Raw genomic sequence first — 27,146 nt, 5'->3', positions numbered from 1 at the left:
TTTGATATTTTACTCTCCAAGTTGCTTGACTTCGTCCGTCGATCACTATGCAAATTCGATTTGACATTAATACGCGATCATTCGGACCGAAAAAATCTTTACTTGTTTTAAGCATTTTCATTGATCAATTTGTTAATTTACACATTAGAAAATAAGAGATTTTACCAATTATTTTTTTATTTGTATTTATAAAAATCATAAAAGAAAAGGTAAAACTTGTGTTGTTTTCACTGCTTTATTATGTTATGCAAGTCTACATATAAATAACACAAAAGTATAAGATTATCGGAAGACATTGCGATAATCGCAACTTTTGACTTTTGACAGCTAGACTTTTTTTATTCGTTCGTTGATCAGTAGCAGAGCATAGACCAATTGGACGATTTATTGTCCTCAGACTTTTGGCTCGCCAATAGAGCGCTGGCTTTATAGTGCCATCTTTAGATTAATAAAGCCTGAGCATGTCTTTTTGCACAAGCAACGAGTGGTCCACTGTTCAGCTGTCAAAATCAGATCCCAGATTGCTTGACATTTTGATTCGCCCTTTCTCGTTTCACATTGAATTATAAAAAAAATCTCCAATCAAATATATTGACTATCAGTGTTATTTATAAATAATATTATTTACATTTTTATTAGGTATTCATCACATGTCAAAGTCAGACTAGTCCTTCACATAAAAACCGGTGCTAATATCGATTTCCAAAAAATATGTAGCATTGATCTATGCATTACATTTGTAGTAGTTAATGCTAGTGTATTATATACCATGTAACTCATCTATCTAAATCAAACCATTCCACGTGTGAACACGATATACGCGTCTGTATGAGCACTCTATAGAACAATGTCAAACAATGACAGGTCATACATAGACAACAACGGGAAGGGCGGAAAAGGTAGGACCAGTCGTTATGAATGTATCGGCTTTCTACTTGAGTCGGCAATGCCTATTATCATTCAATTTGACTACCACGATTTTTTTTATACGAATCCACTATGCGTAGGTAAACAATATGCGAATCGCAGCTCTGCGATGAATGTCATGTTTTAGAGGACATTATAAATGTAGCACTACAATGCCCTAAATATGAACTTCACAGAGTACAGCTGCGAATTGCGGATATCTATGAGAATGTCGACGAATTGAAAGGTGTCCTGGCGGCGGGTAAGACGGAAGAGCTAGTCAAAATTGTAAAGTTATTTAACAGAATAGGAGTGAGGAACTGATCGACGGATCCCCTTCTAAAAGAGAAAAGGTGATATGACAGATAGTCGCAGTCAAAGTCTCGGTAAAATCACAAAAGAAAAATACATGTACATCATTATTACACACTAAGTTTAGGTTTGGTAAGGTTAGGTCATCTACGGCACCATTGCCAAAGTATGTCTGTCCTTTCAGTACCCTGCAGCCGGCTTCACTGACATAAAACCTGAGAATGACCTTAAGCTATTTGACATCAAACGCGAGATTGTTGAAGACACCATACACCCATCCTATGATGAAGAACCTCAGCCAGGTTGTTCGTATTCACAATACAAACAAGAACAGGTCCGTTCAATTGAATATGTGATATTTCTTCTTCATCCTATCCTGCCATGTCAGCTATACACATGCCTTAAAACTATTTCTCTCTTTTATTGATTCAGTTTACCGATTGTGGATTATTAATTACCTTTGTTAATTATTATTAGTGGTACTTATATTGTTGACATTTCTTATTAATTACCTGCATTAAATTCCTAATACGTCACCCGGTTCCATTGCTCGCCAGTAATGACGATTTATACGCATATTGAATGTATTATTAGTGATTAGTTATCTAATGATATCGTTGGTACGGTTTTTTACAAAACTTGAGGGGTATAGAAGCAAAGGTACCATTTTACCAAAACAGCGTTTTATACGTTATAAGTTTAATGCAGAACTTTTTTTTTTTTAATTTTTTCCAATGTAGAAATAAGGTTAAACAGATAATCTGTATCAGTAATTTCACTACACTTATTAAGATATTTCAATTGTAAAAGTCAATATTGCTACATTTGCTCCAAAATTTATAAGATTACTGGTTTTGTGTCTCACTTATTGAGTGTTTGCTCCCCAATTGTACCGAGCGGCCATTTTGTCACGTGACTTTTCTGTATGGGAATAATATGGAATATAGAAGAATTCAGCCTTTGTTCTAATTTGAATTTTTAAAGTGATTTGTGTATGATAGAATGCAAGGTTTGCGCCTCAAATATTATTTTACCATGTGCATAATAAGCAGCTCTATATTTCTGCATTCATAGTTTATTTTGCCAATTTTTCAAAGATTGTTGCATTTGCTTCTATACCCCTCACTTCAACTATTCATAATTTGTTATATTTTTTATTTTTATACTTCATCCTTGACTTAAAATGGTGGGTTATAAGTTTTTTACCTACTTTATTGTATTATTTTTTTATTATATTAGTGCCTAAAGATGCCGAAAGGCGAAACCCAGATCGCTAAAAACGACTCAAATGGAATAGCATAAAACTTAAATCCAATAGAATTATAATATTCTTATAGTGAACTTGGTATCAAATTAAAGCATTCTAATTCTATCAATTTTGTGTAAAAAGTTTGTAGGTTACAGGGTGATTTTATGAAATACATGCACATATATCAATGAATTTTATCATCCCCGGATGATTCGAATTACTAGTTCCAATATAGTGGATAAATTAATGATATCCATAGTTGATTACTGCGGTTGGTACTGACATAGATACACAGATAGCAAGGCCACAGCGATGACATTGGATGGTTTTCTTCCTTGATTCTAACATCAATACACAGTGAACCAGGGAACACAGAATTAATGATCACTAAAATACCTAACGGGTGTGGAGTAACAGGCAACCGATCTCGAGTGTGGAAAAATATGGGATATAATTTAAACACGTGTCAAGCATACGTCATTCTCAACTTGTCCTTCGTTCTGACAACTGCTTTCGGTTTATGTACTGACGCTCAACCAAATCGTTGTATTTCAAAGTTTCAACACACACTTTTGCACGTCTATAATGTATAGTTGATTTTCGTGGGACACTTACACACTCAAAACCCTTCTTCAAAATGTAGTATATTGAGGTGTAGCCTATTGGAATTATATTTATAATCTGCTCTGTGGGTGTGCTATTTAAAACTCATTGCGGACCTTTACTTATTAATTACGACATTTAAATAACATGCTAATTATATCTAATGGGCAACGCAATAGTTGCGTTAGATGCACGTTATAAGTGAATACATAGATAGATCTGTCTGTAATTAAATAAATAATATATTATCTTAGTTGTCTCAATTAGGTTATTTAAATTATTTATATATATTTCATAATAATGTAGGCATTAAAATATTCGCCTTGTCTGAAGTGTTCGCCACTGTGAGATTGTATCACCTTGAAGAACACCTTTACTAATTGAAAATCTTTATGACGGTTTGTAAAAAAAATATGATAATAATAAAATATTAATATTCTTGTTTTTCACAGGACAGTGTTAAGGATGAAACTGGTGTAAAAGGTTTTAAAACAGAGATTGGACAGGATACTACAACATATCATGTAAAACGCGAAAATACTTTTGGCGAATGCTCCTTATCTCAAGAAAGTCCCCAGGTATGAATCCCAAACTTAGGTAAAAAAATTATATATCTTATCCTGAATACAATTTATTAATCTAAACCAACGTTCCTTAACATATGGATCGCGACCCAAAATTAGGTCGATTGGTATATTTAGTGGGTCGCGAAATATAAATGTTTAGTATATATTCTATGCAAATCATTTTTAACTATCCGGGGTTTGCATTCCGACATCTTCAGGCTTTATGTTGAATATAATATTATGCGCGTGCGTGTTACCTGTGCTCCTGTATGGCTGTGAGATATGGCATTTTACTAAACTCCAAGAGTCTCGGCTTTTGAGCTGTGAGAATCGATGTCTCCGCCGAATCTTAGGGGTACATTGGTAAGACCGCGTTACAAACACCCGAGTTTGTGAGCAGACACGGCAGCCTTCGGTGATTGAAATTATCACGAAGAGACGCTTTACGTGGCTGGGACACGTATTTCGGATGCCGCCAAAGAGTGCGACACTTCGAACCTTTGTGGCACAGCCTCAAGGGTTCCGTCGCCATGGCCTTCCCTCCATCATCCTGCAGCGGTACTACAAAAGCGACCTACGTGCTGCAGGTCTGACATGGCGAGAAGCGCAATAGTTGGCGATGGACCGAGGGAAGTGGAACAAACTTGTGCTTGCCCTATGCCCCAATGTTGGGACGCCACAGGATGGAAGAAAAAGATTATATTATAAGAATGAAATAAATATACAATATGTATTTGCTGTTTTTATATTACTGTAAATAATGCAATAAGTAATCAAAATTTCTTTGTAGAATCCTGCTCAGCGATGGTTCACAGAGCCCCGCTTCAAGTGTGAGAGTCCACTGCCTATCATGAATTTGAATACAAGTTGCAAAGAAGATGTCCAAAAATACTTAGAATGCGCATCCAAAGAACTGTACAAAATTATGACCCAGAATTCAGAGATAACCATAGATGAACGTAACATCAAACGCGAATTGCAGAAACCCTATTTGCGAAAGGTGGTCCGAATTAAGCTGACAAGAGTAATACATTTTCCAAGAAATTTTATATGCATTGATTGCTATGCAGTATTGGAATCTGAAATCATATTAAAAAGTCACAAAATTATATGTTTGAAGTCTAAAAGTTTTAAGACACACGAAGTGATTTATAAAGGTGATTTGAATATCAACAAGAAACAACCCGACGGTGATAAATGGTTTCATTGTGATGTTTGCTCATATAAGTGCGAGTCATCCAGTCGTTTTAAAATACATACAATGACACATACTGGTGAAAAACCATTTCACTGTGATGTTTGTACATATAAGTGCTCGTCCTCCAGTATTCTGACAAAGCATAAAATGACACATACTGGTGAAAAATCATTTTGTTGCGATGTTTGCCCATATAAGTGCTCGTCATCCGGTAATCTCACAAAGCATAAAATGACGCATACCGGCGAGAAACCATTTCATTGCGGTGTTTGCATATATAAAACTGCATCATCCAGTAGTCTGACAAAGCATAGAATGACACATACTGGTGAAAAACCATTCCATTGCGATGTGTGCTCGTTTAAATGCGCGCAATCCTACAGTCTGACAATGCATAAAATGACACATTCTGGAGAAAAGCCGTTTCATTGCAATGTTTGCTCATATAAATGCTCGTCGTCCAGTCATCTCAAAACGCATAACAAGACACACACAGGTGAAAAACCATATATTTGCGATGTCTGCCTGAAAACATTCTCACAGTTGAGTCATTACAAATCGCATAGAATGCTACACACAGGTGAAAAGCCACACACTTGCGATGTGTGCTTAAAAAAATTCTCGCGGTCAGGTACTCTCAAAACGCATAAAAAAACACACCTACTAATATAAAATGTTATGTGTTCTCATCAAAATTCTCGCATTTTGACATTTTAAAAATGCGTAAAAGAAAATAGTTATACCGGTGAAAAACCATATGATATTAAGTATATATATTAAGAAAATTATCAGGAAACGATAATATTCCATCGGAGCTTCTCAAGCATGGAGGAGAAACCTTTCTTAGTGCCATGCTTGAGCTACTGCAACAAATATGGGAGGAAGAAAAGATCCCTGAAGAATGGAAAGAATCACTGGTCTGTCCTATTTTCAAGAAAGGGGACAAACTCAACTGTGCAAACTACCGTGGCATCTCTCTTCTTCCTACTGCATACAAAGTTCTGTCGAACATTATTCTCGAAAGAATTCTGCCATATGCCGAAAACATTCTTGGTGGCTACCAATGCGGCTTTAGACGAAACCGCAGTACTACCGATCAAATCTTTACACTGCGCCAAATCTTTGAAAAGAAATGGGAATACGCCCAGGATGTACACTGTCTCTTTGTAGATTTTAAAACCGCATATGACTCTATTGATAGAGAAGCTCTCTGGAATATATTGAAATAATTTGAAATACCGTCAAAACTTATAAATATAATAAAAGTATGCATGGACGGATCCAGAAGTAGAATTCATATGCAGGGTAGTATATCAGAATCTTTTAAGGTGACAGCAGGACTAAAACAAGGTGACTCCCTATCACCAATGCTGTTCAACTTAGCTTTAGAGAAAGCTGTTAGAGAAACTCTGAAAGCAGAAGGTGGAGTTACCCTGAATGGGTCCCATAAAATATTGGGCTACGCAGATGATTTGGTGGTGCTCGGAGAATCTGAAGAAAAAGTCAGAGATATTTTCACTCCTCTGGAAGACACAGCGAAAAGGTTGAACCTACGAGTAAATGTGGGAAAGACCAAGTATTTGAAAATGACAAGAGGCATTGAACCTTCTGGAAACATTGGAATAAGAAACTCCTCGTTCGAGAGAATCTCTCTCTTCAAGTACTTGGGCTCCAACATTACCTCTAAAAATGAAATGTCCCTAGAGCTCGCTGACCGACTGAGAAGTGGAAATGCAGCGTACTTCGCGCTGAGTCGTCTGTTCAGGTCCAAAATGCTGTCCATCAAAACGAAATTCCGGGTGTATAACGTTGTCATCAAACCGATCGTCATGTATGGATGTGAAACGTGGGGTTTAACGGAAAAACAAGAAAAGGCGCTCCAAGTGTTTGAAAACAGAATCCTCCGGAGAATACTTGGACCCGTCAATGAGAACCACTGGTGGCGCATCCGCACAAACGCTAAGCTCTTCGACCGATACCAACCTAGAATCACTAATATTCAGAGGTCAAGAAGGCTCAGATGGGCGAGCCACGTTGTACGATCTGAAAGACCTAGAACTATCTATAGGATTTACAGAGGCACACCAGCTGGCACTCGACCTTTTGGCCGCCCTCGACGGAGATAGGCGGACAACATTCAAAGGGATGCGGAAATGCTGGGGATAGTCAACTGGGAAGAAAGAGCGCTGGACAGAGATGCCTGGAGAAACGTTGTGCAGTCGGCCATGGACCTGAACGGCCTCTAGCGCCAGTTTAATAATAATAATATTAAAAAAAACCATAAGTAAGGAGTGTGTGCCTAAGAAAATACTCTCAAAAGAAAACGTACTCTTCAATGTAATCAATAACATGATAAAACCGGAAAGGAAACACAATAAGAGGAAAAATGTATAAGAACTACACCACATGTGCAAAGGTATCATAATATGATACGATATTATCGTAAGTGTAAGGTAACCTGCTAATTATTGTATGTTGCGCTCGGTATCATTATCTAGGAGAATTTTTATATTAATCGGTACGCTGAAAATTGCGCGGGATTTCAGGTATCTGTAGCAATCAATAGTTAACCTTATACCTGGTCAGCATCAATTTTGACAACGTAAATTCAACCAGTCATTTTTAACTATCCATTATTTCATCTAGCATCAACGTATTTGTCACAAGCAATGACATAGCAATTTCATGCTTTCTCATCAAAAAACCTCGTAGTCGTAAGACACTGCTGTTGGCTGGTTTCTCAATCATAACCTAGTTCAACAATGACTGGTTTGATTATTTATTTAACATGATAAATAGTGACTATTGTAATGTAAAAATGTCATTTTATATAAATAGTGAGGAACGAGACATTCGTCTCTCGAGCACATACTACCGAGCTCGTCCCGAACATCATCACCACCGCATCGCGGCTCGGTCTGAGCACCTAGTTCACCGCGAAACTCTGTACTGTTATCTTACTCCAACCGTTGTAACTCTCTGTACTCGGCATCAAGACAGTAAATATGTAAATTCGTCTTCCCCACTACTGCCATTATCATCTCATCACCACCCCTTATCGATAATCAGTTATCTATCAAGAATTAGACAAGTTCATCAAATCTTTCACGTCGCACACTATCACACATCTCAGCATGGTTACCAAGATGCCTTTGCAATAGGTATTTAAGAATTGTGCACTCGGGCAATATTCCCTCAAGCATATACCTATATAATAATAGTCATATAAAGCTATGTATCCATTATGTTCGCGAACCAGTTGCACCCCGCGATCATTCGTAGTGGATACGTACCCGTGTTCCGAACTTGTATGGTTCGCGAACCACAGAAGGCATCCCGAACTCTGTCGGTTTTTTTTGCGAGCAAAAAAGCGAGCGTTGTGCGTGGACACAGTGAACCAGAATTCGCGGTACCTATACGTCGTTTTCATGTAGCAGACTAACACTTCATAATGGAGTAGATAGAAGAATATGTTTAACTCTCATTAAACTATATTGAAACAATCTGGTATTATGGAATCCTCAAATCTTAAACAAATATTGCAGACTTGTAAAAATATCAACGGTGGCTAAAAATCTTTAGATTAAAGCCAGCTTATTTTGAGCTGATGTACCTAACACGTCTTCTTTTGACCTTCGCGGAACGCTACTTTCAAGAACGTAGTGGATAACTAACTAGCAGTATTGTTTGTGTTGTCCTATATTTAATGTAATTTTAATTTCGATGATAGTTTTACACGTTAGTCCAGGGTATATAATTAAAAACTAAGAATCATTTTTGTCATGCTTATTAATGACACTCTTTTGTAAATTATAACTATTAAAGTGTAGTTTTTCATGAATTATATTGTTTTAAACAAATTTTGTTTACAGTTTTTTTTTATTTGTGCTTCTCCATTAATAAAGTATCGTATTTTTTTGTTGTCACTGATAAGAATTGGAAGGTGGCGCCTCAGGTAACTAACTATACTGGACATAACGTATCGTAAGTTCACTGACAATGATAGGTAATCATTGCCGACTCAAGTAGAAAGCCGATACATTCACAACAACTGGTCCTACTTTTTCCGCCCCTCCCGTTTTTGTCTATGGATGACCTGTCGCTGTTCTATAGAGTGCTCATACTGACGCGTCTGTCGTATTCACACAGGGAATGGTTTGATTTGGATAGATGAGTTACATGATAAATAATACACTTGCATGGATACACCTACAAATGTAATGCATAGATCAATGCAACATATTTTTTGGAAATTGATATTACCACCGGTTTTTGTGTAAAGGACTAGTCTGTCTTGACTGGCTTTGACAGCTGATGAATAACAGGAATGTATATTATTTATAAATAACACTGATAGTTAATATATAATATATGATTTGAGAATTTAATATAATTCAATTTGAAACGAGAAAGGGCGAATCAATATGTCAAGCAATCTGGGATCTGATTTTGATAGTTGAAAAGTGAACCACTCATTGCTTATGCAAAAAGTTATGCTCAGGCTTTATTAATCTAAAGATAGCGGTGTAGGTAATACAATATGTGGACATTCATATGATTCTTTTAAACGGAGCCGTTTTCGTCTGAAGGTAGAGTTTTAGTTATTTTGGTCACCGCACGGTAACGCCATTACATTATAAATTTCATAAATCGTTGCCCATTTAAATTTTATCTCACTCTATATATAGAGGTAGATGGGTTGTTTTGGGCTTAACATCTTTCATACATTTGTAGTGATGTGGTTGATGTGGAGGAGTGAAGAACTGAAGTATGAAGGCTGGTAGTTGCTGGCAGAGATGGCGAGCTTATTGGACTTTAGGGAGAATACCCTTCTATCTTGACTTAGTTACAATAACCTACTTAATTATTTAATCGAAAGTGACGTCCCGTGGAGGTAGGCAGATTGAGCGTCACTTGGGGGCGGCAGTTACTCGAAGAGCGGCAAATCGAGGAAAATATATATAGAAATAGCTAGGTACCTACCTAAACATAGTAATAACGAAAATATCTTTACATTAAAAACTTCAGCTCACTGGTTGGAAACAAAATGTATTATGTAAGGATTCGAACCTGGGACCCTCGGCGTTATAGTCCGTGGCTTGAGCCGCGCGGCCATCCTGGGCATCATAAATACGAGCGTTTTAACTGTTGAAAATCACTCGACATCACTCAACGCTCACGCCCGCGATTTTCTCGCGCGCAGAATCTTTTAGAACATTTTGACAGCCAAATCGTAAACAACGTAAAAGACGCGCTCCGAAAAAAAAAAATTCGTAAGTCATTGCCGACTGAAGAGGAAAGCCGATACATTTCACGAATGGTGATACATTTCACGAATGGTCCTACCTTTCCGCCCCTCCCGTTCTCTATGGATGCCTGTCATTGTCTCTTATTATGAATAATTAATAGTATGGAAGTGGACCACTCGTTTCTTGTGCAAAAAGTTATGATCAGGCTGTATTAATCTAAAGATGGCGGTGTGTATGTAGTTGTAATATTTAGTACTTAGGTATTTAAAGAAAAATCGCCGATTTCAACCATCATTCCGGTGTATTATTGTTCACTTCCAAGTCCAAAATGACAGACGATGACGAAACACCACCATACAGAGCGAGGAGAGGAAGCATCTTCTCGCACTCTACTTGACGAGAGATCGTCACTGCAGGATTGGTTTGTCGAATAGACCAAATTAATGTCAAATGCTCAGGAGACGAGAAACAAATTTCGGGAATGGGACAACTGGACTCCGGACAATTGGACGCCGCACTGTCGTAGACACGTATACAGAACGTAGGCGAGGTATTTTAATCAGTATCCATCTATCTACTACGTCTTAGTAGTTTTAATTAATTTACTCTTAACATAATGTATTCTTTATTGCGGATTGAAAATTACCATGCCTAAGGCTTTATATAAAATAAAAAACTCTCTTTTCGTTGGAACTTAAACATAATATGCACGTATAAAATAAATCATTATTTACGTCTGCATATTTACATTCTCACCAACTATTAAATCAGAATATAATCATTTAAATATAAATATTAATATTAAATATTTTTTCACCTTTCCCTTACCATGGTAAAAAAATTACGCCCGATCCCATGCCGTCCACTCAGTGTCCCGATGGAAATTTGGCATTTTAAGGCATTTTAAAAGCTAATTGATTGCTTCAAAAGGTAAAGTATGTTTTTAAATACTATTTAGTCATCGTTTAACATGTTATTCTGTGTATATCACATGCAATTATCTTATAATCGTGTATAATAATCGAACATCGATAAATGTACGTCATAACCAAACCACGGCATGTCTCGATCTGTTTTAAATGGAACAACCAACACACGCTGTCATTTCACGGAGAGTGGGGGTGGCTAATTCATCCGAAGCGAACGAGGGATGTTTTTAGGTAGCATAACATCTGCATGGACTTGCGTTATCACGTTTACCACATAAAATAATAGTTATAATTTTGCAATATCGATTCCCTGTATACATAATTTTAAAAATTGTGATCTTATTGTATCATGTTATTAGGTTTTATTAAAAATCGGATTTTAAAACACATTAAAAATATACTTACATAAGAATAATTAAACAACAAAAATACTCCGATCGTATAGTTTCCACTAAATATATTTTAATATTATGTTTATTATGTTGAAATAATACACATTAAAAAAATTAAATCACTACGTTACTTGAACCTATATGCACGTATTAAGTCTATACCTCTTAGACTATAGATATATCACACCTAATTTTAGATAATTTCATAACAAGAGGTTTTATAGTCAATAATAAAATACATAAACATATATTTAATGTAATATTGTATCCCCAGAAAAATCTACTTTTATACATATGGATAATATGATAGGTACCGCAATTTAATACTTATATATTATAAACTTCTATTAAATTTTCATTATCCGAAATATTATTGTCGTTCACTTCAAACTCAATATCAGAGTCATCACAAAACTCCTCTGCAGCCACCCTGATTTCTTCCTCTGTTAAATATCTTCTCGGCATGATTAAATATTTTCAAAAATATTTGTCAATTTGATAATCGACGTGTAGATGATGGGAGTACGCACAAATCTAACCGTTCGACTGCCTGCTGTGCACCCAAATAATAGTATGTTTTTTTAGGTCGCTCGAAGTTTTCAAATACACATGGCCCACAAACCGATGTAATTCTTACATACCTGGCAATAAGGGTTTGTATTCAAAATGCGGGTAAATTTATTTTTATTACGGGCGCAATAAAACTGAGCCTTTCCGGTCAGTATTTTGGAATAAACGGCATATAAAGCGAAGTTGACTTGTTAAAATGAACACTTATAACATTACATTAAGGGTTGCTTTGGCGTTTATCGTCAGATGCATTTGAAACATTTATAATTCAAGGTTCGATATATTGTAAGAGGCTACGGCTGAATGCATCCTTCACAGAATTATGTTGAACAAAGACATAAATTTCTATCTCTGACTAACAAATGACATTTTAAAATAGTGTCTCATGTTTACATTACTATTATGCGCGTTTCTCTAACATATATCTTTCTAGATAGCCCTGTCACTGTCTTATCAAAATATTGATTAGACTTTCGAAAAATGATTAATTTTACATATAAGACATTCAATTCAACTACCGACATATTTTTCTTTTTATGCCTAAATATTTGATCTACAAATAGCTAAAAGTAGACGTTTATATACATAATAATAAGTGGGGTATCTATGATTTAAGGTCATTTCTAAACTCCGAGACCATCGTGGCAACGGGAGTGTTAAAGAACCTATAAGTACCTAACGTCTATTTATTTTCGAATTCCGTGGCGTCCAGTTGCCGACGCCAAATCGTCCTAGACCCAAAATTTCATTATCCTATATTTAAACAAATGGATCTATTTAAATTGTTGTTTTACAGCATATGAATGCTGTGTTCATTACAAAGTAGGTAATTTAAAGAAGAGGATGGTTCTGGTCCATTTAAATAGAAAAAATCATTCTGCATTAAAAGGTCGATTTCGACAAAAACGGATATTCGACAAACCAATCCTATTGCGATGAGATGGCACTACCTATATATTATTATGAAAAGGCGTACTATATTTTTTTGCTGAAATGGTACCATAATTTTCTTAAAATAATTCTTATAATTCAGTGACAAGATGGCAGCTCTGAGTACCTAATTGTCGGTGAGAAAACGATGGCAACACTGGCTGTCACTTATTTCATAGGTAGTCTCATCAGGCCTGACATTATTATTTTGTTTTTTAAAACGAAACATGGATATAAAACAGGAACTAATTGAAATCAAAACAGACTCGAGAAACCAGTGCTGGTGCGATGTTCCAATAAAACGTTCGAATAGTCCAGACGGCAATATTTATAATATAAAAAAAGAGAAACCCGATGATTGCAATAACATTTTTGAGGTAAGCCTTCAAAGCCACTACAATTTTATTAGGTATATTACATTGTCCTGGCTGAGGATTGTGAGAAATTATAAATTAAACCATAGAGAAGACTCTCCGACCTCACTAAATTTGTCCTCAGCCTCAGGGAAGAGTGAAGGCTATACACGAAAAAACGAGTATTTGACGTCGCTAACATTAGGTACCTACCTACATAATATTAAGTATGTCATAATATTTGTATACCTACGTGACTCGCAATTCAATCATGTAACTGCTTTGAAACGATATAAATAGGTAACCATTTTGTTAAATTTCATTTATTTTGTTAACTGTCAATTCATGGTGGAACTGCCTGCAATGTATTGTTGGTTTTATTAAATAAAAACAACAACAATTTTGTTACAAGAAATGAAAATATAATTAATATTAAATTCTACAGGTTAGGTACAGAATAGAATTTAATATTAATTATATTTTCATTTCTTGTAAAATGGAATTCTACCAAGTAAATGCTAACTCAAATAACCATTTTGTTAATGAAGTTACACTTGAATTTATCATATGAACATGTCTACAAAGGTTACGTGCAGTTCACCGTGAGCTGTTGTACCGGAAACATTCTGACGTTTAGTAGGTATTAAGATCGCGTTGTTATTAAATGTATACCTACTAACAAAGTATGTAAGTACATGTTAAAATTATTTGTTATAGAACATATAAAAACACTAACTAAAATATACCGGTCCAAATGGTATGGAATGAACACTACATATTATTAGTATTGTGTTTTATTTTATAACATAATGTCTTTAGGTTACATAAATTTATATTGCATAATGATGTAGGCTTTAAAAAAAAATTCCCAGTAAGTCTTCGCCACTGTGAGATTGAATCACTTTGAAAAACACCTTTACTAATAATGGGAAACCTCAAACTTTTAAGACGAACTTGTAATAATTTATGATAATTTTGTAGCAAACGTACCACTACCTATTTTAATATGTATGTGTAGCTGCAGAATAATAAGCGATCGAATATCTATTGTTTATAAAAATATCAAATTACTTTGCAGTAATATATTCCCAATCCATTTCCAGTAAACAACTCAACTAGACCAGCAAGTCGATTAGGCGAAATTAGAGACGGTGTATTATTACATCATATCACAGCACATTATACCATTACGGTGTATTAGCTGAATAAACATTTCTCATAGTATTTTCTTACAACTGTAATAACAAATAATATTTCATTTCGCTACTCAATTTAAAACGCTGACTCTATATTTAGTTTAATATGATTATGTAATAGAATTTAATGTTAATGTACTACCTTTTATTGTATAAATAACGAAGAACAATTTATCTCAATGTCACTCGAATCAGAGTACTTAGCTAGTAACTATCATGTATAATATACTATTGTACCGATACGCTGCTAATAAATCTCACCCTGCTACATCGTAGACTTCGTCATTATCATCATCCTCTACCAACACATCGAACACCACACACGAGTGACCCCAACATATGCTTTGTTATCAAAATAAAACAACGTAGCGGAAACGATCGTCGACAATTTACTCAATCATAATCTAGATCAATAGGGTTTATTGTGAGTTGTTCATTCCGACAATGTCTCCTGTATTGTATGAACCGCATTTATATAAATGGCAAGGACAATCAATAAATCCTCACTCACATCGAGTCCGTCACTCGGCGCACTACTCATCTCGAGTCGATTCTCTCCACCTTATTAATATCTTGGTAGGTACGTCACCAATCAGTTCATTAATATAGTCAATCTCATCACTACCTACTCCGTACCTGCGATTTTAACATCACTCTGTTATCTTTATCATTGTATTTATTTATTCTTGTAACGATAAATAAACTCTCTCTTTATAACATCCAGGACAACGACCTATAATCTCTCCACCACTCATCATAATCTCTAAAATATTATTTATCTGTTTCTTTTTTGTTACAGGACAGTGTTATTGATGAAACTGATATCAAATGTTTTAAAACAGAGATTGGAGACGACACTACAATATCTCATGTAAAACACGAAAATCTGTTTGGCGAATGCTCTTTTTCTCAAGAAAGGGCCAAGGTGAAAATTCCAAACATAATAATAATTATATTTTATATATTATGTACCAATATCCATTATTATTAGTTGCCCTGAACTACTTCCTATTAAAAAAATTTGGTGTGGTGTGAGATGTGGCTACATACTAGTGGAAAATAAAATTCTTATACCTAGTGTAAATTTCAAATTTTATATTATATTATTTATAAAAAATAAATACTTCCGGTTTTAGCCAATTAACCAGATGGACTTGTCAAAGAATTGGTTCAGTTCAGGTAGGTATCACATTTGAAAACTCAGTTAACCACACTTAACAATAGAAACGAATGCCGATTGTTTAAGGTGCTAGTTTCAAAATAGAGGACCTGTATGAACAAAAGGGTCGGAGCTAATAAGACTAAGCTGACTGGCTGTAAGACTGTGAAATAGATAATAATTACGGAGTTACCATAGGTTTAATTATAATCCGTATACATAACGCTTGCGGCGTCCAGTCAATGGGCAGCGTCATCTGTAAGTTTTTTTTTTATTAAGTCATGCCGATATAATTTATGTTTTAATATTACATACAAGTGAAATAATATATTAGGATCTGTTAATATTATTATTAAATAACTAGCTGACCCGGCAAACGTTGTTCTGCCATAAAAATTATTTCTAGTGAATATTTTGGTTGTTAAATAAAAAATAACGAATGTATCGTAAGTGTGTGGGGATGGAATATATGACAGAAAGAGGAATAGAGCGCTGTAGACGATGACCGCCGATAAAAACAAAAAAACATCAACCATTCATTTTCTCAATTCAAAATGAGTAATGATGTTCATAATGAATGAATTACCTGTGACAGGATCTCGTTGTTTAAGTTTATGCAATATCCGTCTTGTCCCTTCCAGAAAATTAGCGGATATTGGAGAGCGTCGTATGAACGGTGTGTGTCAGCGATGAACTCCAGATTATTGTTTCTTCTTCGAATCACGATTTCTCGCGTCGATGTGCGGCCGGTGTCGCCAACCATGATTCCAGCAATTTCGTCAACAACAGGCGCATTGAATCGACGCATATGCTCTCCAGCTGGTGTTTTATCAGGATTGATGACAATAGCGTGATTGTCACTTTGAAACTCGTGCATGTATGCTTTGAATAATTTCAATAATTCATTTTGCTCATTCAATAGGGCGTCCAGTTCGCCGACGATGCGCCTGGCATTAGGTGAATTGAGGCTATTGTAGCCGCAATGTGCATCCACATGATTGATGTCCTCACCGCCCATGAAGTAGATTTGTAAAAATTTATGTGGTTCGTTTGGCATTGGCAGCAATGAGCCTACTTTGTGGTATACTTGGCCTTTGATTTTGAACGTAGAATGGAATTGTTGACCATTTGCCGCAGTATTGTGAACTATTTCTGTTGCTCTGAACGAAGTCATTTGGAAGCATGAATTGAATATGCGAATGGACTTCAGGAACAGGTGTGAATCTGGAACCGTGCCGATGAGCAAGCCGTTCAATGGTTCTGGTGGTATCTCAATTTCTGGTAGTTGCACTTTTCCTGATGCGCAACACATCCCGGCTGACTCATGTTTGAATTTGAGCGCAGGACAATGGGGACATTCTTTGTCCATAGCACCAATCAGCACTTTCGGATGAGCAGAATATTCAATATCTGGCTCGTACTCGAATAGGAGACGAAGGAACGAAGCGGATGTAAATGTTCGATGTACTTGTTGGCGTTGTCGGTCATTTGCTCTGCGTGTGTTAACTACGAACCGGCGCGCTTGGCTCCGTTCCAATTGTCGTTGTTGATTTCGTTTAGCTCATGCCTCTTGTGATTGAGATGCACGCAATTGCGACATGCGTACACGTACGTTTTTGTTATATTGTTGAATTTGTTCGTCTGTTCTTTCTGCTCTACTATTTCGCATGTTTGTTGCTTTATTCGTTCGACGGTCCAAATGGCCCCCCTTGCGTCTTGCTGGCATTGTGCACTGTAATACACGCACATAAAAATAGATAAAATAAAATAAATCGTACAAAATTTTGCACGCACTGCGTTGTGATATGCCGAATGAAATGTCAAAATGACGCGACGCTTCTCTTGAATTCTTCTCGGACGTAGCGCCATCTGTCATTCAACAACATAAATAATTTCGTTCTGTTTGAAATACGAACGACGGTTAAATTTGTTCATACAAAAATAATAAAAAATGGGAGGGTGAGGGTAGGAGGGTGAAAATTTGGGGTTATAAGTAATTTTTATGCCAAATAATAAAAAAAATACAAAAAAAAAAATTGTCAAAAAAATAAAAGAAAATTTTTCTGGATAGAGATACCCTAATCACCTAGCGGTATGAAATATACTTGTTGACCTATTCTCATACTTAACAAATATACATGAAAAAATTCATAAAAATCCGTCGAGCCATTTCGGAGGAGTTCGACCACAAACATCGTGACACGAGATTTTTATATATATAGAGATTACAAGATAAAAAAAACTTTTTAAATACAACGTTTTTAAATTTTCTGTTAAATCATATAAACTTGACTTGGCTAGCTTAAACGATCAAAAAAAAATGTACTTAGAAATAATGCTGAAATGTCATTTTGACATTCATATTGATTTCCATAGTAACGCACGTATATATTGATAATTTAGTTGCTAGGGCCCCAGACCCCTAGCAACCAATAATACTGGATTAGATTACGGAGTTATTCCGAAATAACTTTTCATACAAAACAGAATTAACTAAAAATGAATGCAATTCTACTTAAAGATGGCTAAAAGTATTTAAAAAATGCATTGGCATCGTGTTTTGATGTATTCTAAAAGTTTCAAATATCTAGCTAGTCAGGAAGTTAGTTAAAAATTGATTGCAAGATTTTTACCGAATAAACGACCACTGGGCAAATAAGAATACGACCTAATAAAAACATTGTAAAAAAATCATCTTTGTTTTAGGTTCTCACACAAAGTACGAGACTTCATAAAGAAAATGGGATTCCACCAGCTGACAAAATCTCGTCCAGTCAATTAGATGAAAATTGTATTAAACATATAAAAACTAGCATTGATGAAAGTCAACGAGACGTACTCAATTACTCCGAGATTGTTGTTGAAAATCAAAATATAACACAGGAGATATGGCTGAACAAATCCAAAGTGATTCGAATTAAATTAAACAAAATTTTATATTTCTCACAGAATTTTGTTTGTAGTAAGTGTTATCAAATTTTTGAATGCCATAATAAGCTTTGTAGTCATAAAATTACCCACAAAAAAATAAACCAATCAGATTCTGTTCTCTCTAAAGATGGTAATAAAAGAAAAATCGTTAAAAAGTTTAAATGCGAAATTTGTGAATATAAATGCAGTACATCTACTAAACTCAAATTGCACAAGAGACGCCATTCTGGTGAAAAACCATATAATTGCGACGTTTGTTCGTATACATGTACGACTCTAGGTTCAATGAAACTGCACAAAATGACACATACTGGCGTAAAGCCATTTGAGTGTAGTCAATGTCCATATAAATGTATAACATCTAATCTTCTGAAAATACATCAAAGAAAGCATGGAGATACCCCTTTTAAATGTGATGTATGTAAATACAGTTGTATAACTTCGCATGCATTGAAAGAACACACTATGATCCATACCGGAGAAAAACCCAATAAATGTGATGTATGTTCATACAAATGTACAACTGCGGGTAGTCTTATTAAACATAAAATGATTCACACTGGTGAGAAACCATTTGGTTGTGATGTGTGTTCTTACAGATGTATTAAGCAAGCGCAAATGAAAAATCACAAAATGACACATACAGGAGATAAACCATTTGAATGCGATGTTTGCTTTTTGAAATATATTACGTATACATCATTAAAAATACATAAAATGACGCACGAAGGTATTAAACCGTATGCATGTAAAATTTGCTCATACAAATGTACCAAACCTCATGATTTAAAAACACATATGTTTACGCACAGTGGTGAGAAAAATTACAAATGTGATATTTGTTTAAACGAGTTTAGTCGTCAATGTAGTCTAGCAAGACATAACAAAATTCATACAGGAGAAAAACCTCATAAATGTGTTGATTGTTCATATAAATCCATTACATCTGGTGAACTTAAGAGACATATTAAATCTACACACTCAAAATAATAAGTGATATTTTAGTTTTTCTATTAGCAGAAACAGTGTCAAATTATTGATTAAAAAATCTATTTGAATTAACCCTTAGAATGCTACGCAACGATATATCGTTGTTTTTGATAATGGCCAGAAATGCTAACAACGATCGTCGTTTTGCTTTTGATGCCTGAAATGTTAAGTTAATTTGGGAACATACTACTGTACCAGTGGTACGAAACATTGTTTATCTATTTTGTTTTATTGATGTGTAATATAACCCGATTCATATATGTTTTGTGAGTGGGTAGGTTTAGAACTTATAACTATTGTATTTTTTTTTCATGGCATCACCTTTTTTACAATAAAAACAATTCCAAATACAAATTTCAGTTTACCATATAAAAAATTATTTACAGTCAAATTCTTGGTGGAAGGACAATGTTTTATTTTATTTTATGCATTTGAAATAATGGGAAAGACTTTTACTCAACTCAGTGTTTAAAGTAAAGTGGATTTGTGCTATATAAAATTAGTTTCATTTATAAAAAAATAATGAAATGAAATCATTTGCAATACATATTTTAAATGGTCCAATAAACAAACACCGTGAAGTCCTTTTTCACAAATCACGCAATTACTTGCCTCGTTATCTATTCAAAACGATAAATTAATTACGATACGTGTTTTCATAATATTCCGATTTCGCAGAATCAATTAGAGTGGTAAGGTGTCTAAAAATAATACAATACTTTAATTTATCAACAATTATTGGTAGCAATCCTTGATCGGACTTTACACAACATCGTAGCAGCCAAAGGGTTAAGTTATTATATCTACTGTAAATTACTATTAATGAAATAAACCTACATTATGAAAAGTGAGACATATTTTATGGCCATGTTTATTGTGGATTTTTCTACTATAGATATAACATCATAAATTATCTGGTGTTAGAATTTAGAACGAAGCTTATCATAGTAAAAAAAATATTGAATGGTATGTGAAGTGTTTGGTTAGCAGATGGAGTAAGAAACAGGCAGAGTTGGTTGGTTGACTCCCAAATGAATAACTTAGAATTTGGTGCGTGAATGAAATAAACCCTGGTTTTATTATCTCCTTCCAAATAAATATTGATTTAATTATTACAGGTAAGTTTACAGATTATAATTTAGATAGTGAAGTCACGAGTATGCGTTCTGATGGATTTGTAACCCGACCTCAATGTCTGTATTTTCTTTTTAACATCGTCGACCCTTGCCTGCGGCTCCACCTTGATTAAAATCTCCAAAAGTTCCGCATACGCCAAGGACTTGGCATCACGATTCTTGTATAGTGGGCTGGTCGTCTTCCACAACGATGGGTTGTCTTTAAAACAATTAATAAAATCTTCCAAGAAACTTTTCGAATGCACTCGTAGATCTACCATTGTTGTTATCGATGTGAGATGTCCGAACACTTTGAATGACAGTAAAATAATGATGGCGCTGTCGTCCGTCGGCATAGATATAAATAATGTGACGGTAAAGCGTGGTGAACGTACGAATTTCAGCGGCTCGGCGAGTAAAATATCAAACATGTTTGAAATCCAACGAGCCTGGTCTGCGGATTAAAAAGTCCGCAGACCTGGGGTGCTCCACGCGAAAAAAAAGTCCGAAGACTGTAAATCGTCTGACTTGCGTGCCAATGGAGCGCCGGCATAAGCACGAGTGTCTTTGTGTCGAAGGTTACTTTATAATTATTTAAATTTTATGAAATGCATTGGCGAACTCTAATATGCTATACTGATTTTTGTAATCTATTTTTCATTGTAAAAGATTTTTATATATGTAGTTATAATAGCGTGTTACCCATATAATAGCATTTTTTCAAAGATTGTCTATGCTCAAAAAGTGTCACTTAGATGCTTTCAAATATTGATAAAAAAAATCTGACGTTTACCCAGGGAGTAGCGTCGTAACATAGAGCCAAAATACTGCTATCAGCTACTTGAATATTTTTGATAATCATGCTTATGAGGTTTATAGTGCAATGCATGATTCGTTTCGTAAATTATAAATAATTGATTTTGATTTGAACAATTATGCAGTTTTAATAATTGCGCAAGATTAATTTCATACAAACAACTTTTGTGCATATCATGGTAAATTATTTATTAATTTGCGATATTTGAATTATTATACTATTTTGCTAAATTAGCTTTCTATTCAAATTTGATTGACTCACATAAATCGCTTGTTTTGCAATTTTAACAATATTACGTTGCAAGATACATTGTAGTTATAAGTTAATGGTTTCCTGCCAAGTCATGCTGGATGGTAGGGTATTCACCCTACAAGTTTCCCCCTCACTCAGCGGACAAGTTATACTGGTGGATCTATTATAGTAACATTACACACAGAATAGTGTACAATGGAATACAAAAACCAGCTTTTGGCAGCCAAATAAACTGATCCGCTATTACATTAAGTCCGTGTGTAAATATTAGCTTGAAGACTCTTACCAAACATTTATTGAAAGCGTTATTATGTTTTTCAAAGAAAGGCCTACCTCCTAGACAATATCGTGCAATAGAGAGTCCTGTGTTGCAATATACAGCACTGCAACGTAAAATCAAATTGACTCTCTGAGTGTTTTTCAGTCGACACCCGGTCGACCTTCACTATTTCTGGTGAAACGTCCTGCACCGTATCATAATCAGTGAAGATCTTCATCAGCTATCTTCATTCTTATAGGTTTATTATTGTCATCCATAATTAATTTTTACTTATGTAAATTGTTTCAATAAACGGATTACACTAGCATTTTATTAATTATAGATTATATAATCAAATAAAAAGAACTTTTTATATACTTACAACGTTTTCAAATTTTCTGTTGAATCATATATAAACTTGACTTGACTAGCTTAAACGATCAAAAAAATGTACTTGATAGAAATGTCATTTTGACATGTCATATTGATTTCTTAGTAACGAATGTATATATTAATAATTTAGTTGCTAGGACCCCAGACCCCTAGCAACCAATAATGGTGTCGAAATAACTTTTCATACAAAACAGAATTAACTGAAAATGAATTCAATTCTACTTAAAGATGGCTAAAAGTATTAAAAAATGCATTGGCATCGTGTTCTGATATATGCCAAAAGTTTCAAATGTCTAGCTAGTCGAGAAGTTAGTTAAAAATCGATTGCAAGATTTGTACCGGACAAATAAGAATACGAGAAAAATACAAGAAAAACGTTGTAAAAAATACTAGCCAGAATAATAAATGTAAGAATATGTGTTTTTAATTTCCATATAAGTTCTCATTCAGTGCTCGAAATTGATAATTTTACAAAACGGTCTACTTTATATTGTTTTATAACTATTAAAGTACTTATTAACACACCATCACTTTATGTCGGTCGCTCAGTAGTGTGGTTGTTAAAGATTACAGCTTAAAAAATGAATGTATTATTTAAATGTTTTCAGGATCGAAGTGGATACACAGTATGGCAACAATAATTATTAAAAGAGATAATTTCGTGCACTAGCATAGTTGTAATTATATTATTCCTTGTTTATTAATAAATTACACTTGCGTACAACAAAAAGTAGTTCATGGAAAATGTTGAATCGTAATTGGAGAGAGTGAGAGTTATAATTAAACAATACCAAATTATTACTAAAAATAGTCAATTGCTCACCAAAGGGCTTCCGTTGAAGCCTATGGTTTGTGTTATCGAACACAATAAATTAACAATCCCTTAGGCTAAGGCCACATAGGCAGGTGCCTTGCTAGGTGGCTACGTGCTAGGTGACATAACCTAGCGAATGAGCCACACTGCACGCTTCGCGCCTCGATACGTGATTATGACTCACCTCGTGAGTCTCCCGGCGAACAAACGTGTTGGTTATTTTTATTGTGTCACCTAGTGATTTTGTCATTATTTATGGATTTTGCAAGATGGCGGATGTTTCTTCAGTTTGACAAACGTCAAACACCGTATATTTTGAGGTTATGAATAATGACACATGGGATGGATTGACGTTATGCACCAAAGTTCGAATTTGCGACTTTCGAAATTTTAAACTTAAATTCTCTGTAGAGAAGTAGCTTTCTCGTTAGTTTAATGAGTGACATCATTGTTGACTTGAGCGCTCCCAAATGTTAAATGAATTTGCACCTCAGCAACATATAAGCACGTAGCGTAAAATATGGCAGTAGAGTTTTAAGTAGACAAGCATAGCATCTAGCTCAGGATTAGCGAAGCACCTGCCTATATGGCCGAAGCCTTAGCGAAAGATACTGCGTAGCAACCGAATAAACGCTTTGTTGGCGCCAAAATTAATGTGAGGAATCGCCAAGTAAATGTGACGTTTCTGGACCGTTAAATGACGTGGCTTTGGGTCTCGTGACAACTTCCGACTGCTCACGACGGAGGACTGATGATGACTGAGCGCAACTCATAACCGATCTGGACTGAATTGGTTTACGCGCTAATTATGTCCTAACATTATACTTAATACTATAAAACTTATATCTATGAACATACATAATTTTGAAAAACAGTTTCTGAGAAAATATAATAAGTATAACCAATAGAAAAATCTTTTTTTGAAAAAAGTAAGCCATGCCGGCAGGAAATAGAACCCTGCATCTCACGGGTTTACGCCCCATCCTTGATTTAGAAGAACACTGATGAGTGAGTATTAAGTGTGGCCAATAGTTAAAATTTGTCGCAATTTGTATGTCACCGCGTAGCATACCTAGAGGTAACGCGCGGATGGCGTTTTTGCGGTTAGACTAACTAAGGATCCATAAAATGTCACATACCGCTGAAAAAACCATTTAAATGTTACGTGTACAACATCTTAATTCTCACAGCTCGGCAATTTACTTAGCAACTTATAAAATAATAATTGCAAAAGAAAAATAGTTAAAGTTTGTCGCAATTAGTACGTGGCCTTGTAGCATAGAGGTAAATGCAACGGACGGGGCGTAAACCCAGGAGATGCAGGGTTCGATTCCCTGCCGGGGTGGCTTACTTTTTTCAAAAAAAGATTTTTTCTATTTGTTATAATATATTTTCTCAGAAAGTGTTTTTCAAAATTATGGAACATTCTTAAAAATCTTGTGAATTATGCATTGAATAAAAAAAATAGTTAATTATATCTATGACTCTCTCCTCTAAACTATAATGTATGGCGTTACATATATATGCCATATCATTTAATATTAAGTTCTATAATTATTAAATCTAATTTCTTATTCTACTACAGGTAAATTATAGTATTATGTATGATCATTCATCTTGTTCGTTCGCACAGCACAATCAATCACACATACCTACTATGAAAATTATGACAACATTTTATTGCATTATTAGAGCGACGTTTGCATTCATAGACATACATTCAATGACATTAATAATGGACAGCGCACTCAGTACAGTAGCTAGCAAGTAAATTCGCGCATAGCGACATGTATAGGTAGACGTCACGTGACAAAATTTCGCAATTTCGATTATGCGATATCACGCATCGGGAATTTATAGCAATATCACTTTTATTGTAATGGCGTTAGAACAGTGTTTCTAGTGTCAATGTTCATTTGAGCGAACAATATTGATACTAAAATATAAATTACGCTATTTGGCAGACCCGACAAAAAGCATCGGGAATTTATAGCAATATCACCTTTATTGTAATGGCGTTAACAGATTATGCCATTCGGCCGACCCGATAAAAAAATGAGTGTCATTTTTTTCCAGATGCTATCCATATTATTGTCATTGCATACACTACACATTATAACACATATCTCTTGATAATGGCCTCTGCAACTGGCCCGAAGCGTCGAGAAATAAAGGAAGAAGTACACGTGGTATAAACCCAAGAATCTATTACGATACTTACTTCTATTGTTTTAACGAAACCCTACAGAAGCACACATGATTAAACAAAAAATAAGCTTAGTTTTTACTAATTCAAATGAAGTACCCTAAGTACCCACATCTTCTTCGCTCCATTCCATAAAGAATGATATAACATTACGAAATCTAGTATATAGTTACACATTATAAAAGCCATTGATTTTTTAATTAGGTACGAACGAATTTACGTTGACATGAACCATTTTTAACAATAAAGACAGGTATTGGGCGCCATTTTACATATCTCGGAGTTCTAGGGCTAGCTCGGGTGGTTTGTTTTAGAACTTCCGATAGTACAAACTTAAAATTAAACTGGTTCGATTTAGTAGTCGAGAGTCGGGACAGGTCCAAGAACATTTAAACTTTAAAAGAGTATATAGTTAATAGACATATATGTTTATTTTAAGGAGCTTTACCTCAAGACCTAAACAAACGAATCATGAGCGCGAATGAGAGAGCATTCGGCACGCTTATATTCTCCGCAATATGCGTCAAGAGAATGATAGAATTTCTCATCATCATCATCAGGGGCGCGACAACCCGGTGTGGGTACTGGCCTTTTCCAATAGCTCTCTCCACCTGTCCCCATCCAGTGTGGCCGCTTTCCAATTCGATACCCCCAGAATACGGCAGTCACTGGCAGCTCCATCCAACCAGCGAATCTTTGGCCTCCCTCTTCTTCTACATCCTATTGGATTGCTGGACATCACTCTCTTTGCCGGTTCATTGTCATTTATACGGTGCACATGGCCTAGCCATCGCAGTCTTCCAATCTTAATTGATTGAACTGCGCTGCAATCTTCGTACAGCCCGCAGAGCTCAGCATTATATCTTCACCTCCAATTGGTGCCATCCCTGTTCGATCCATATATACGGTGGAGAATTTTTCTTTCTACGGCGAATTAAATATATTTTGTACACATCGCCGATAAAAATATTGATTTGAATGACTCCATTCATTCAAAAACTGTGAGCACGTATTGCTGAATTTTATTGATTATAATTATGTTAAATATAATATATTGGTAATTATTTTTAGTTAATTTAGTAGACAATATGGTTAACTAAGTAGTGTCTAAATTTGGTAGCCGTACTGAGAAGCAACATGGTGGTATAACGTTTCATAGTTAAGTTAATAATAATAATATTGAGGTTTTACAGTGCGTTATACCAGCGCCATCTTTAGATTAATAGAGCCTGAGCATATCTTTTTGCACAAGCAACGAGTGGTCCTCTGTTCAGCAGTCAAAATCAGATCCCAGATTGGTTGACATATTAATTCGCCCTTTCTTGTTTCAAATTGAATTATAAAATATAATGTTATTCGTCAGCTGTCAAAACCAGACTAGTCCTTCACAAAAAAACCGGTGGTCATATCGATTTCCAAAAAATATGTAGCATTTATCTATGCATTACATTTTGTAGAATGTGTGTTAATGCTAGTGCATTATTCATCATGTTACTTGTCTATCCAAATCAAACCTTTCTCTGTGTGAACACGACAAACGCGTCAGTATGAGCACTCTATAGAACAATGACAGGTCATCCATAGATAACAAGAGGGGGGTAAAAAGTAGGATCAGTCGTTATGAATGTATCGGCTTTCTACTTGAGTCGGCAATGGTTATACGCAAGAAACTCGGCGCTATATACTTAGCTGAACAATACACACTATTTTATATTAATACTCTTGAGGCTTTACCCTAATATATAGGTTGTAATGTC

General features: G+C 35.1%; 1 protein-coding gene and 1 long non-coding RNA gene across 2 annotated transcripts; both read left to right on the top strand.

Annotated features, from left to right (window-relative positions):
• Nucleotides 1-1,408: 1,408 nt before the first annotated feature.
• On the top strand, nucleotides 1,409-7,195 carry LOC147076676 (uncharacterized). Its single transcript, XM_085941315.1, has 3 exons — nucleotides 1,409-1,552; nucleotides 3,523-3,648; nucleotides 4,427-7,195. Exon 3 carries the CDS (start codon nucleotides 4,487-4,489, stop codon nucleotides 5,504-5,506), a length of 1,020 nt encoding a protein of 339 aa, XP_085797441.1. The 5' UTR covers nucleotides 1,409-1,552; nucleotides 3,523-3,648; nucleotides 4,427-4,486; the 3' UTR covers nucleotides 5,507-7,195.
• Nucleotides 7,196-13,070: 5,875 nt separating this feature from the next.
• LOC147076675 (uncharacterized) lies at nucleotides 13,071-19,878 on the top strand. The gene is made up of 3 exons (XR_015069845.1): nucleotides 13,071-13,281; nucleotides 15,253-15,378; nucleotides 18,319-19,878. It is a non-coding gene; the product is annotated as an uncharacterized LOC147076675 (long non-coding RNA).
• Nucleotides 19,879-27,146: the final 7,268 nt, after the last annotated feature.

Source organism: Rhyacophila brunnea, unplaced genomic scaffold, assembly GCF_057557595.1.
Source record: "Rhyacophila brunnea isolate RB1 unplaced genomic scaffold, BYU_Rbru_1.0 scaffold_13, whole genome shotgun sequence".
Taxonomy (NCBI): domain Eukaryota; kingdom Metazoa; phylum Arthropoda; class Insecta; order Trichoptera; family Rhyacophilidae; genus Rhyacophila; species Rhyacophila brunnea.
The sequence above is the reverse complement of the archived record's forward strand: the minus strand, read 5'-3'. Positions and strand labels throughout refer to the sequence as shown.